The sequence below is a fragment of the Sarcophilus harrisii genome, chromosome 2 (genome assembly GCF_902635505.1).
Source record: "Sarcophilus harrisii chromosome 2, mSarHar1.11, whole genome shotgun sequence".
NCBI classification, from domain to species: domain Eukaryota; kingdom Metazoa; phylum Chordata; class Mammalia; order Dasyuromorphia; family Dasyuridae; genus Sarcophilus; species Sarcophilus harrisii.
In genome coordinates, this window is record NC_045427.1 from 415,916,940 (window position 1) to 415,929,987 (window position 13,048).

Sequence of the window (13,048 nt, forward strand, 5' to 3'; positions counted from 1 at the left end):
TGACTAAAAACCATTACATTGAATTCCCAATCCCTATATTTATGCCCACCGGCATTTTTGATTTCCTTCACAAGCTAATTGTACAATATTTCAGAGTCTGATTCTTTTTGTACAGCAAAATAAGAGTTTGGTCATGTATACTTATTGTGTATCTGATTTATATTTTAATATATTTAACATCTACTGGTCATCTTGCCATTTAGGGGAGGGGGTGGGGGGGGTAAGAGGTAAAATTGGAACAAGAGGTTTGGCAATTGTTAATGCTGTAAAGTTACCCATGCATATAACCTGTAAATAAAAGGCTATTAAATAAAAAAATAAAAAAAATAAAAAAGAAATGACTCTGTTGACGAGACATGATTCAAACTAGTTCCAATGATCTTGTGATGAAGAGAGCCATCTAATCCTAAAGAGAGGACTGTGGGAACTAAGTGTGGATCACAACATAGCATTTTCACTCTTTGTTGTGTTTGCTTATATTTTATTTCCTTTCTCATTTTTTTCCTTTTTGAGCTGATTTTTCTTGTGCAGCAAGATAATTGTATAATATGTATGAAATTATTACCATGTATAATGTTATTGGATTTAACATATTTTTACCATATTTAACATATTGAATTACTTGCCATCTAGGGAAAGGGAAGGGGGAGAAAAATTGGAACACAAGGTTTTGCAAAGAGTTAATGTTGAAAAATTATCCATGCATGTTTTGAAAATAAAAAGTTTTAATTAAAAAAAAAAAAAATAGAGAAACCAAGCATCAAAGTAATTCTTCCCTACTGAAACTGCTCTCTCACTGATATCTAAAGCAAAGTCTGATCACTCACTTTCTAGGATGAACTCTGAAAGTTCCTCATCTACAATAGTTTTATAGATAACTCAACTTGGCTTCTATCAGCCTGCTCTGCTGGTTTGGAATGACAACTGCAGGCTCCTCCCCTTTGGTTTGAGATTTTTGCTCTCTATTCTGATGCAGGTTTCAAATTGGGTTCAAGGCCAGAATTGAGACCCAGCTCTTTCCCAAGGTCAGAGAAACATTACTGCTTGCTTCTGACCTTTCTTCTTTCTCCATTATGGCCCAGAAGGCCATAATTGAGTGTTACTCTGGTGCTTCTGACGGGGGAACCCTGAAACTGTCCTTGACTTTTGGGGTGAAACTTGAAACTCTGACAGGGACCCACCCTTGGGGCAGTTAAGTGGTTTAATTAAGACCACTCCCTAATTAATTCAAACTTAAGTGGTCTCATTTAGCTGGAGATCTGAACCTGACAGAACTGAAAACTAGTCCAGGACCATTCTTACTTAGAATTTAAGTGGTCTTATACAATTGGAAATCTAGGTGGGGGAGAGAGGGGAGAGTGACTATATTGAAGGAACCTCATTCAATTGAAACTTCATTCTCAGATTTCCTATTTAAAGGGAAATTTGGGGCCTTATTTGAGGCCTAAAAGGACCATGCCATGCCAAGGGACCTCTTTGGCATAGCTGCCTGCCAGGACCCCTGCCCACTGAGAACACATTCTCTTCTCAGTGTTAACCCCTCTATCTCTGCCAGGATTTCTCTGTTAGGACGTTTATCTCTGTCAGGACCTTGCAACTGAGGAAGCTGACTTCTCAGTGACAATAAACTTCCAATCTAATATTTCGAGTTTGTGAATTCTTTCATGTTGGAACTGTGCTGACCAAAAAGGGGTTCCCACAACTCAACTGCTACTAGAACCTCATCATTTGGTGCCACTAACCTCATTATTTTGGTTCCCTAACTGGGAATGACCTCAACCCTTCCACCCTGTCCCTAATCAGTGTCTCAACTAGATATGTCAATGACAGAGCTGCCAATTAGTACTGTATTCCTGCATCCTGAACTTAGCATCCTCTTTTCTTCCTTCTCCTCTCAGCTCTCTTCCCCTCCCGCCTGGATCTTTTCTTGCCTTGGTGCAAAGCTTTGGTCCTTTTTTAGTTCATTTTTGGAAATGCTCCACAAAACCATTCCTGGATAGAACCCATCCCTCAACTGTCCACACTCCCCTTTCTGTGACCCTATGGCAATGTGAGTTGTTTAATTTACCAATCCAGACTAATTCTAGTTATTTGTGGAGAGTTAGAGAGAATAGTTACACTTTCTTGATATTCTGCCATCTTGGATCTCCTTTTCAACAAGCATTTATTAACTGCCTACTACATATCAGGTACTGCGTCAAGCACTAGAGATCCACAGAAAGGCAATTAAAAAACCAGTCTCCACCCTCAAGGGGTTCACAATTTAATGAGGGAAACATCATACAACTGTACAAACAAGATCTATGCTGGAAAAACTAAAAGTAATCACTGAGTGAAGGCACTACCATTAAGGGGGGACTGAAAAAGATTTCTTAAAGGAACTGGGATTTTAGGTAGGACTTAAGGGATACTTGGGAAGCCAAGAGATGAAGATGCAAAGGAAGATAATTCCAGGCATGGGAGAAATCCAGTGACATTAGAATTTCACAGAATTAGAAGATGGCATGCATGTTCAAGGAATAAGCATGAAGACAGTCACTAGAAAGAGGAATAAAGTGTAAGAATACCAGGAAGGCAAAAAGAGGACTAGTTATTTAAGATCTTTAAAAGCCAGAGGATTCTATAATTGATCCTAGAGGTAATGGCGAAATACTAAACATATGTTTTATGGAAGGTGTAGAGACAAAGCCAAAAATCAAAACAGTATTGGTTTTTGAAGGATTGAAATTTATAGCAATAGAAGTATTCAATGATACAATTATAGCTCCCAAATAACAGGGTTAATGATCAAAAGTGGAAGTTTCCCTCCTTTTCTATTACATTTCTATTTTCCATTACTAATTTCTATTACTAGTACTATTATTATTTTCTCTTCTCTTCTTCCCCTGCCAGAAATACTGCTTTATTCACTATTCCTCTGCTTTACTTCATTTCTTTAAAAAAAAAAAAAATCATTTCGGCAGTGTAGATTCTTAAATCAAACAAAACAACAGCATCTCCTGTCTTAGAAGATTTTCCTATAATTTATACAAGTGATATAAAATGAAATAAGCAGAACCAACAGAAAAACAGACAGTGATTCCAAAAACATAAATGCAGAGAACAGTAATGTCAAGATAAGTGGAGTCAGAGCTGAGGGCCAGCAAGCAGGTTGAGCCCTGAGCTTAACAATCCGTTGTGCTTTAGATGATCTCATCCCAGGGCAAAGTTCACTACTTTGACCAGCACAGGGTGTTCACTGAAGGATTTATGCCCCCTATTTCCCAGGAACCAAGAGCCAATGTGCTACAGCTTAAAGCCTCCATCACCTTTCTTGACATGCTCACAATCCTTAAGTGAACTAAATTAGGTGCTAAAGTCCCCTTCTAGCCAGCCATGCTAACTCTGCTTCAGTTTGTGTTTATGAGACTGTCCCCACAGGACCCAGGACACATGCATTGTCCACATATATAAAGGCACTGCCTTGCTCTGGTGAGGGCAGGGAGGGAAGCTTTCACTTGCAAGTGTGCTTGATTTCAACTCTTTGAAAACTTTTTATGCCCTTTCTTTACTGCCTCTTGCATGCTTTGTAAGGCTCTAACAACCCACAGGTTAAAGGCTAGTTCTGGTCCAGTTAGTAACAAAACTGAATGCTATATAATATATAAGGACAAATCTTGGCCCCCAGAAAGGAAAGATATGTCCTCCTAATTCTTTTTGCAGAAAATAAATGCAGTTGTTCTTGCTATATTACTTTTTACTTTTTTCTCTCTTTTTTTTTTTTAATTTTTTCAGGGGAGGGGAGCGATGATACATGGTAAATACACCAACATAAAACTGACATCAATATTAAATTTTTTTTTTAAAGGCTACTTTCAGGGTTTGAGGTACTCAAAAAGAATTCATTCCCCTCAAATTCTAATGGTGACTCTTCTTATTTATCTGGTTTGGCCCTTGTTTCAACATTTAAATGTGTGTCATGTGCTATCACTGGAGACACAAAGAAGGAAAAGACAGTACCCTTGTCTTCAATGAGTTTACATTTTCCTGGAGAATCACATATATCTCACACATATATAAATAAATACAAAGTAATTGGAGGAAAAGGAATCCATTAACAACCAACAGAATCAGAAGAGATTTTATGCAGAAGATAGAACCTGAGCCTTAAAAAAACAACTAAGGATTAATTCTAATAGGAGTGAAGAAAAAATGCATTATAGAGATGAGGGGCAGCCAGTGCAAAGACAAAAACATATGGGATCAAAGACACAAGATATTAACAGAAGGGAATAAATATGGCCTCCTTATCAGCTGAAAGTGTCCAGATTATAAATATTGCAAGAAAAAAGAAAATTAATCAAAATTTAAAAAGGTTAAATCCTATGGATTGCAGGCATTTCCAGAGAGAAAAATTTCAATGTTGTGATAGGACACACACAGTAGTACAGTTATAATTTTTACAGAGCTAACAAAGGATTAGTAAAGTAATGAGCAAAAATAAAAGTAGATTGTGGAACTTGAGGTAGTTGATGGTATTGGGAGGAGAGGTTATTTGAGGGAATGTTAACAAGTCTATAAAGATCCTCAAACAGAAAAGCTGTTTGGGGTAGAGAAAGATTGTTTCATACATTACCCCGATTCAAAATATCTTGAAATGATAATGACAGTTAAGAATGGGATATGATCATTAATAATAGACAAAATAATCTAAAAGAATGTAATGGTTAGAAGAATCTTTTTTCCCCTTGAGGCAATTCTAAGGGTCACACAGCTAGGAAGTGTTAGGGACAGATTTGAACTTGGGTCCTCCTGACTTCAGAGCCGGTGCTCTATCCACTGTCATCTAGCTGCCCCCAATTAGCAGAATCTTAAGGAGCAGTGAGGAAACTATTCTTCTCCTAATATATATGGGGAATAAAAGATACAGCCAATGAAAGAAAAGAGATCAGGAATGCAGTATTTTCTGTTAAAAATACAAGGTTGGACAAGAGACAATATCACCAACATGGTACCTGAAGCCCTTTAACCTTTATCTGATTTGCCAGTTTGTAGTTCTCTGGTACTACATTTAAGACACCAGAGTCAACTCCATAATACAATGAGCCACTAAAGTAGGAATCAAATGTCCCATAATCATATAATCATATATATAATCCATAATCATTTTTATGATTAATAGTCATAATAAATATGGAAATTAAATAATTTGTACTTTTAAAGTAGATAGTTTAAAAAGCTTTCTAATGCTTTCTAACGGGGCATGGTAGACAGTTTTATTTGTATGTGGCTCTAAATTAATTTCTCTTCTGCATCAGTAGCACTCAATGAGAAAAAAAATATTCCCTACCCTCTAGATAATCATGTTGAAATTAAACAAGGACAGGCTCCTTTACTTGACTGCTACCATTTTACACAGAAATCTGGTGGCATTAGCAAAGAATTTGATGGCCAAGAGTTGAAAGAACAGCACAATGAAGATCAATCAAATAATGAGATTACTATTTGAACCCTTGTATTCCTAGACAAGATTTCCACGGAGATCTTTCAGCTCAAACATGAGAAGAACAAAACTATCTTAATAGTATTTCTTTTTCCAAAGGAAAATCTCCCATTTTCCTTGATCCCATTACTAAACAGTGTGCCAACAAATCTGGAGCACCACTGTAAAACCCCATAAAAAACACCTCTCCCTTACCAAGTACTTTATCAAGTATTCAAAAGTCCAGTATTTTCATCTACCTAAGATTTGTTGATCCCCATGGTTTTAATAATGCATCCAGTTATTTGAATTGCTCATCACAGCAGTACTGTGACTGTATCACACTGCACTGATATCAAGCTAGCTATGGACACTTAATCTTTGCACCAAATTCTATAACATAACCTAAGACTAAAAACCAATTTCATATAGAAAGAGATGAAATGTTTAACATATATTGGATTGCTATCTAGGGAAGGGGGTGTGGGGAAAAGGAGGAAAAATTTTTGCAAGGAATAATGTTGAAAAATTATCCATGCATCTTTTTAAAATTAAAGAGCTTTAATAAAAATAAAAATTTTAAAAAGAGATGAGAAAACACCAACAGATTTGACACTTCAACAAATTCAGCCTGAAGGGGAAATATAACAAAATGATCATCATCTATTGACCTCAAGTCAATTGGCATTCTACAGAATAAAAGCTGGACTATTATATTACATGAAATGAGAATGATTATTTCATCACCTTTCTCTTCACAGGGTAGTTGTGACTATTAAGGAATCTAGAAATCAGCTTTTGTTAGGTGAAATTATGTACTGTGTTGTTTTTTTTTAAACTTCTACAAGTGACTTTTTAAATTGTTCAAGCTGTTTTATACTCACATGGACTGCCTCTGCCACACGGTGGTACTTGGCTTCTTCTGTGGTGAGGCCTTTATGGGGAGTGTATCCTGCATCTCTCAACCCTGCCTGCTGCTCAAAGCGCTGGATGCTCTCTTGCGTCTGTTCTGAAATAGAAGACAAGTTTGCAAACACATAGAAAGAAGCAAAAGATGCTCCATACATTAGCAAGAAAATGTGATTGCAGTAAGAAGAGTGACTAATGAAAAAAGTTCTACAACTGAGGATGTCAACTTGCTCCAGTTTTTCCACTATTATCAATAAAAAAATTGAAACTACTAATAATCTCAAAAACAGGTAATTTCGAGATAGAGAAAAAAATAAAATCACCTAACGATTACTTATCAAGTAACAATTCAATTCTATTTCTAGAGCACTTGAAATTAAACGGTTTCTTCAAGCAGCTTCCAATAGGGCTCTATGAAAAAGAAGGTTCCCCAGCAAAACAATGAAATTCTCACCAAACTGAATAATCCAATGGGAAAAAAGGTAAATATACCCAAAAAAAGCAGGATTTTTAGAATACTATTAGTATAAACATTGGGATAAATATTTATGTTGAATTTTCCTAAGCTTTTGTGTACCAACTGATGCAAGTTTGAAATGAACCGCTTTTATTTTTTTGACAGATTAATCATCCCCACATGGGTATTAAAGACCATCTTAAATATAAGAAATCCAATAAGAAACTATTTTAGTGACTTCTTCCACCCTAAAAATCAACCAGAAGAATAGGAAAGGGCCCCCTCCAACACCAAATGGGCACAGCCTTCTAGCAAAACTTAAAGACAGTCAGAACTGTAATCTGGGTAGCAAAAACAGAGGTCTTTCCCAAGAATTCTGAGAAAGGATGAAGAGCCAGAGATCCTAAAGTTCCCAACATTGTATGAGAGACATTAAAGGTCCAATACTCGGAAATTAAAAAATCCAGGAAGACCTACCCCATAAGAGGAGGAGATTAGTATGAGACTCATGGATCTCAAAACAAGACCAAACAGGACCCACAATTTTACTCAGAAGAAACAGGAAGGGGAGCCTAGAATGAGTACAAAGTTCCAGTTCAGGAACTAAAGCTGGACGGATGAAAAAATAAAATATCAAGCAACATCAAAAATTATCACAAATCTAAAGATCCCCCAAAAGAGTAATTCTGTAATAACTGCAAGCAATGATAATTCAGAGGGGAAAAAAAAAGGGTTTCCTACAAGGACTACATAAACACATAGGAGAAATGAAGCAAGACATAAAAATGAAATAAAAACTCTTAGAAGAAAAAAACTGAAATAAAAGAAAAAAAAAGTACCCCAAAAATGGACCAAGCATCAATGACTTCATGGGATATAAAAAAATATTAAAATAAAATCAAAGATTGAAAAAATAAAATATAAAATCTAATATCAAGAACTGGCCTGGAAAAAAAGGTCAAGGGCATTTTTTAGGAATCACTAATTAAATTCTCTGAAAACCCTGTTAGAGGGGATGGGAAAGCAGTTAAAGAAATCAAATGAAAACTATCAATTAAAAGTCAAAGTGAAGGAATCTATTTTGGCACCATGGCTCAAATGCTGCATCCTAAACTTCTTTCAGTTCTTAGAACCTCCATTCCTTCTGATGTTCTGCTTCTGACTTTCTATACTTCAATACCATCCTCCCAAAGGTTTCTGCCCCACTCCCTTTTCCAGTTCTCTTCTGTGTGGTCTTCCTCTGTTAGAAAGTAAGTTCCCTTATTATTATTCTATAAGAAACAATCAGGGGCAACTAAATGGCACAGTGGTAAAGTATCAGGTCTGAAATCAGGAGGACCAGAGTTCAAAAGTGGCCTCAGACACTTAACACTTCCTAGCTGTGTGATCCTGGGCAAGTCACTTAACCCCAATTGCCTCAGGGGAAAAAAAAAGACTAAAAATTTTTGGATTAAACACATTTCCACATATAGTCCACTATTTGCCATGTAGGGAAGGGGGTAGGAGAAGGGGAGACAAACTGGAACACAAGGTTTTGCAAGATCTAATGTTGCAGAATTATCTATGGATATGTTCTGAAAAATAAAAAGCTTTAATTAAAAAAGAAAGAAAGAAAAAGAAAAAGAAAGGTCTAGAGAGACTTGCATGAATGATGCTGAGTGAAGTGAGCAGAATAAAAAGAACACTATAAACAGCAATAACAAGATTATATAATGATCAAATCTGATGAACTTAGCTTTTTTCAACAGCAAAGAGATTCAGGCCAATTCCAATGATGGAATGGAGAAAGCTATCTGTACCCAAAGAGAGGACTGTGTGAACTGACTGTAGATCACAACATAGCATTTTCACCTTTTCTTGTTATTGTTTACTCATATTTTACTTTATTTCTCATTTTTCCTTTTTGATCTGATTTTTGTTATGTAGCATAATAATTGTGGAAATACGTAAAGAACTGCACATGTTTAACACATATTAGATTACTTGCCTTCTAGGGGAGGGGATGGAGGAAAGAGTGGAAAGAAAAATTTGGAACACATGGTTTTGCAAGGGTGAAATGTTGAAAACTAGGCATATATTTTAAAAATAAAAAGCTTTACTGAATAAATAAGAATTTAAGTTCCTTGAAAAAGACAGGGACTGCCTTTCATTTGTATTTGTATACTCAGTGCTTAGAACAGTGCCTTGGCATAGAGCAAGTCTGATAAATGCTTCCTGCCTGTATGCCCAAAAGGAGAAATCCCAGGAATGTCACTGACAAAATTCTGAGCTCCCATATCAAAGAAAAAATACTACAAATAGCTAGAAAGAAAACAGTTCAAGTTTCAAGAGACCATATTCAGGGTCACACAAGACCTAGCAGTTTCAATAAAAAATGAGATCTCTGAATACAATATTGCAAATGCAAAAGAGAAAGGATTGCAACCAGAACTTGTCTTGTGCAAAGCTGAATATGATGCTTTGGGGGGATAAGGATGAACTTTTAATGGAATTGAGAACTTTCAAGCATTCTGATCAAAAGTCCAAAGCTAAGTAGGAACTTTGAAATACGGAACATAAGAATCCAAAAACACAGAAAAGTTACTTGAACAATGAGAAGCTATGATATAATACTACCATTCTAAGAAGGAAAGAAACAAATGTCCCTTCAGAACCTTAATTTATTAAAGAGTGAATAAGAAAAAACAATCCTGTTGATATTTTTGAGTCTATTCTTAAACTAAGAAGGGAAAGAAAAGCTAAAGTAAAAAGAATACTCCAGTATAGAAAGGAAATACTCCAGTATAGAAAAATACTCCAGTATAGAAAGGAAAAAGCAGGTAAAATATTATTTCTCAAAATTTGAATGCATATATGGGTAGGAAAACATTAAGAGATGGAACAGGGAAAATAAGCATCAAAACCTCGCTGTTATCTGAGACAAAAAACCAAACTTATATACAAAAAGAAAAAAAGCTATATAGAAATATAACACAATCAATAAATAAAATCAAAAAAAGAATGGGGGAGAGGAGAGTCAGCAGCGAGGAAGAGTTATGAAGGAGGCTATTCCCTAGGAGCAAAATAGCTACACATGGAAAAGAAAAGAAAATCTAGGAGATGCTCCTGGGTTGCCTTTTAAACAAGTGAGGAATGGTTGAACAAAAAGTGTATCATGCTGTAAGAAATTATGAAGGAGATTTCAGACGATCCTTAGTATGAACTGACAATAAAGAGAGCAAAACAAGAACAATTTATATAAGGACAGCAACTTTTAAACATTTTAAATTAATTTTTCAATTAAGCATTTGTTTTCTCTCTCCTACATCTTTTCCCCAATAGGAAAAACAGAAAAACAAAATTAATAATAATAACAAACCTGCTGAGTCAAGCAAACAAATCTCCTATACTGGTCATATCCAAAAATTCTACATATTTAGTCCAATACTCTGTGTGAAAGGGAGGAAGGGGGGACATGCCTTATCATCAGTCTTCTGGAATTGCGGCTGATGAGAAAATAAAAAAAATTGAAAAAATAAAATATAAAATCTGATATCAAGAACTGGCCTGGAAAAAAAGATCAAGGGCATTTTTTAGGAATCAATAATTAAATTCTCTGAAAACCCTGTTAGAGGGGATGGGAAAGCAGAAGTATTATTCTTTTTTCCCCAGTTACATGTTAAAACAATTTTTAACATTTTTTTTAAGTTGAGTTCCAACGTCTACACCGCTTCCCTTCTTCCCCTCTCTTCTCTCCAAAAGAGTAAGCAATCCCATAAGCTATTCATGGGCAGTCCAGAGAACATTATGTTATTATTCATTTTATACAAGACTTGGGGAGAGGGGCTAAGGAGAGAGAAAAGGAAAGAAGAAAAAGAAAAATGGTATGCTTCAGGCTGTATTCAGACACAATTTTTTCTTTGGAAGTGGACAACATATTTCATCATAAGTCTTTTAAGGACAGTCATATTGCTGTATTGCTGAGAATAAGTTATTCATAGTTGTTCATTGCACAATATTGCCATTATTGTGTATAATTCTCCCAATTCTGTTCAGTCCATGAAATCTTTCCAAGTTTTTCTAAAATCATTCTTAAAACACAATAATATTCCATCACAATCATATACCACAACTTGTTTAGTAATACCAACTGATGGGGATTACCTCAATTTCCAATTCTTAGCCACCACAAAAGAGCTGCTATAAAATATTTTTGCATATACAAGTCTTTGCCCTCCACCCTTTTTAAAAATCTCTTTGGGATACAGAATTAGCAATGGTGTTGCTGGATTATTATTTTTTTCCCTTTTTGTAATATTACTTAATCTGACAAGTATAAAGTGGTACCTCAGAATGATCTTAATTTGTAATCACCTAAACAGTGATTTTTTTCACGAGTATTTCATACGAGTATAAATAGCTTTCATTTCTTTATCTGAAAACTGCCTATTCATATCCTTTGATCATTTCGAATTGGGGAATGAGGCCTATATCAGAGATGCTTGTTGTAAATATTTTCCCATAGTTTTCTGCTTTCCTTAGAACTTTGCATTGGTTTTGTTTTGTGCACAAAATTTTTTAAATGTAAGAATATGTAAATATGTAAGAATACATATATTATGTGATCAAATTTATCTATTATCTAGTTTACATTTTATAATGCTTTTTAATGCTTTTTTGTTTGTTATCTGTTAGATCTATAGAGAAGGGAAGAATTTATGACCAAACACAAAAATAACCATTCCATGCTCTTCTAATCACTTAGGGATCTTACTTTATGTACAAATCATGTAGCCATTCTGATATTATTTTGACATACTATGTGAAATGGTAGTCTATACCTAGTTTCTGCCATACTGTTTCCTGTTTTCCCAGATTTAAGTATTATTGTCATTTTTATTTTTATTTTTTATTACGTGTGTGTGTGTATGTATGTATGTGTATGTGTATTATGGATATTAAATATATTATACATGTTTATTATATCCACTCAGTCTATCCATGAGCAATTAATATTTTTCCAGTTTACTTCTGACTTTATTTTGGTGAAAAGTGTTTTGTAATTCTATTTATATAGTTCCTGGGTTTGTCTTATCAGGTAGACTCGCAAATATTTTATGCTATCTACAGGTATTATAAACGGAATTTCTCTCTTTTGAACCTTGTTGGTAATATATGGAAATGCTGACGGCTTATGTGGGTTTATTTTGTATTTTGCAACTCTGCTAAAACTGTTAATTATTTCCACTATTTTTTCCAGTTGATTCTCTAAGTATACCATTATATCATCTTCAAAGAGTGATAGTTTTGTTTCTATTGCCTATTCTAAAATTCTTTTATTGCTACACCTAGCTTGCCAACACAATATGAATTATAAAAGTGGTAATGGGCATCCTTGTTTTACTCTAATTACTCTAGAAAGCTTCTAGCTTATTTCCATTACAGATAATGCTTGCTAATAGTTTTAGTAAATTTTATTTATCATTTTAAGGTAAGCTCCATTTATTCCCCTTATATTCTTTAGAGTTTTAATAGGAATTGTTGTATTATGGTTGATTATTCTTAAGTTGTCCAAGTTCTTAAATCTTTCAAAGTTGTTCATTTTAAAAAATGTTATTAAATTATATTATCCCCTCTACAACAATTTTTAGAGGCAGCCAGGTTGGTCAGGGCTAGGCCTGGTCAGAAAAATCTGAGTTCAAATCCAGTCTCAGACATTTACTAGCTGTATGATCATAGATAAGTTTCTTAAACTGTTTGCCTCAGTTTCTTCAACTGTAAAGTAGGATAATAGCACCTACCTCCCAGGGCTGTTATAAAGATCAAATAGATAATAATTGCAAAGTACTTAGCAAAGTACCTGACACAGAGTAGGCACTGGCTTTACTCACTTTTCTCTGCAACAAATCAGACAAATATTTCCAGATTTCTCTGAAACTAGTCCCTTTTTCATTTCTTACAACACAATACTATTCTATTACATTTATAATAACATAATTTGTTTAGCCATGTCCCTACTGGTGAGCACCACTTTTGTTTCCAGTTTTTTGCCATCATATAAACAGTAGCTATCTCTTTAGGGGGAGAGTTCTAGTAAACATATCACTGAACCAAAGAAAATGCCCATTTTAATATCTGTGGGAGCACGTTTCCAAAATACTTTCCAGAAGAGTGATACTATAAACAAATTAGGAGAATAAGGAATAGTCTACCTCTCAGATCTGTGGAGAAAGAAGGAATTT

General features: G+C 34.9%; 1 protein-coding gene across 1 annotated transcript in view; it reads right to left on the reverse strand.

Moving 5' to 3' along the window:
* Positions 1 to 13,048, reverse strand: part of KIAA1191 (KIAA1191 ortholog) — a 37,297-nt gene that overhangs the window by 10,142 nt on the left and 14,107 nt on the right. Inside the window, exon 6 of the mRNA XM_031953720.1 lies at positions 6,346 to 6,470. Coding sequence (XP_031809580.1) covers positions 6,346 to 6,470 — 125 coding nt within the window. The remainder of the gene's footprint in view (positions 1 to 6,345; positions 6,471 to 13,048) is intronic.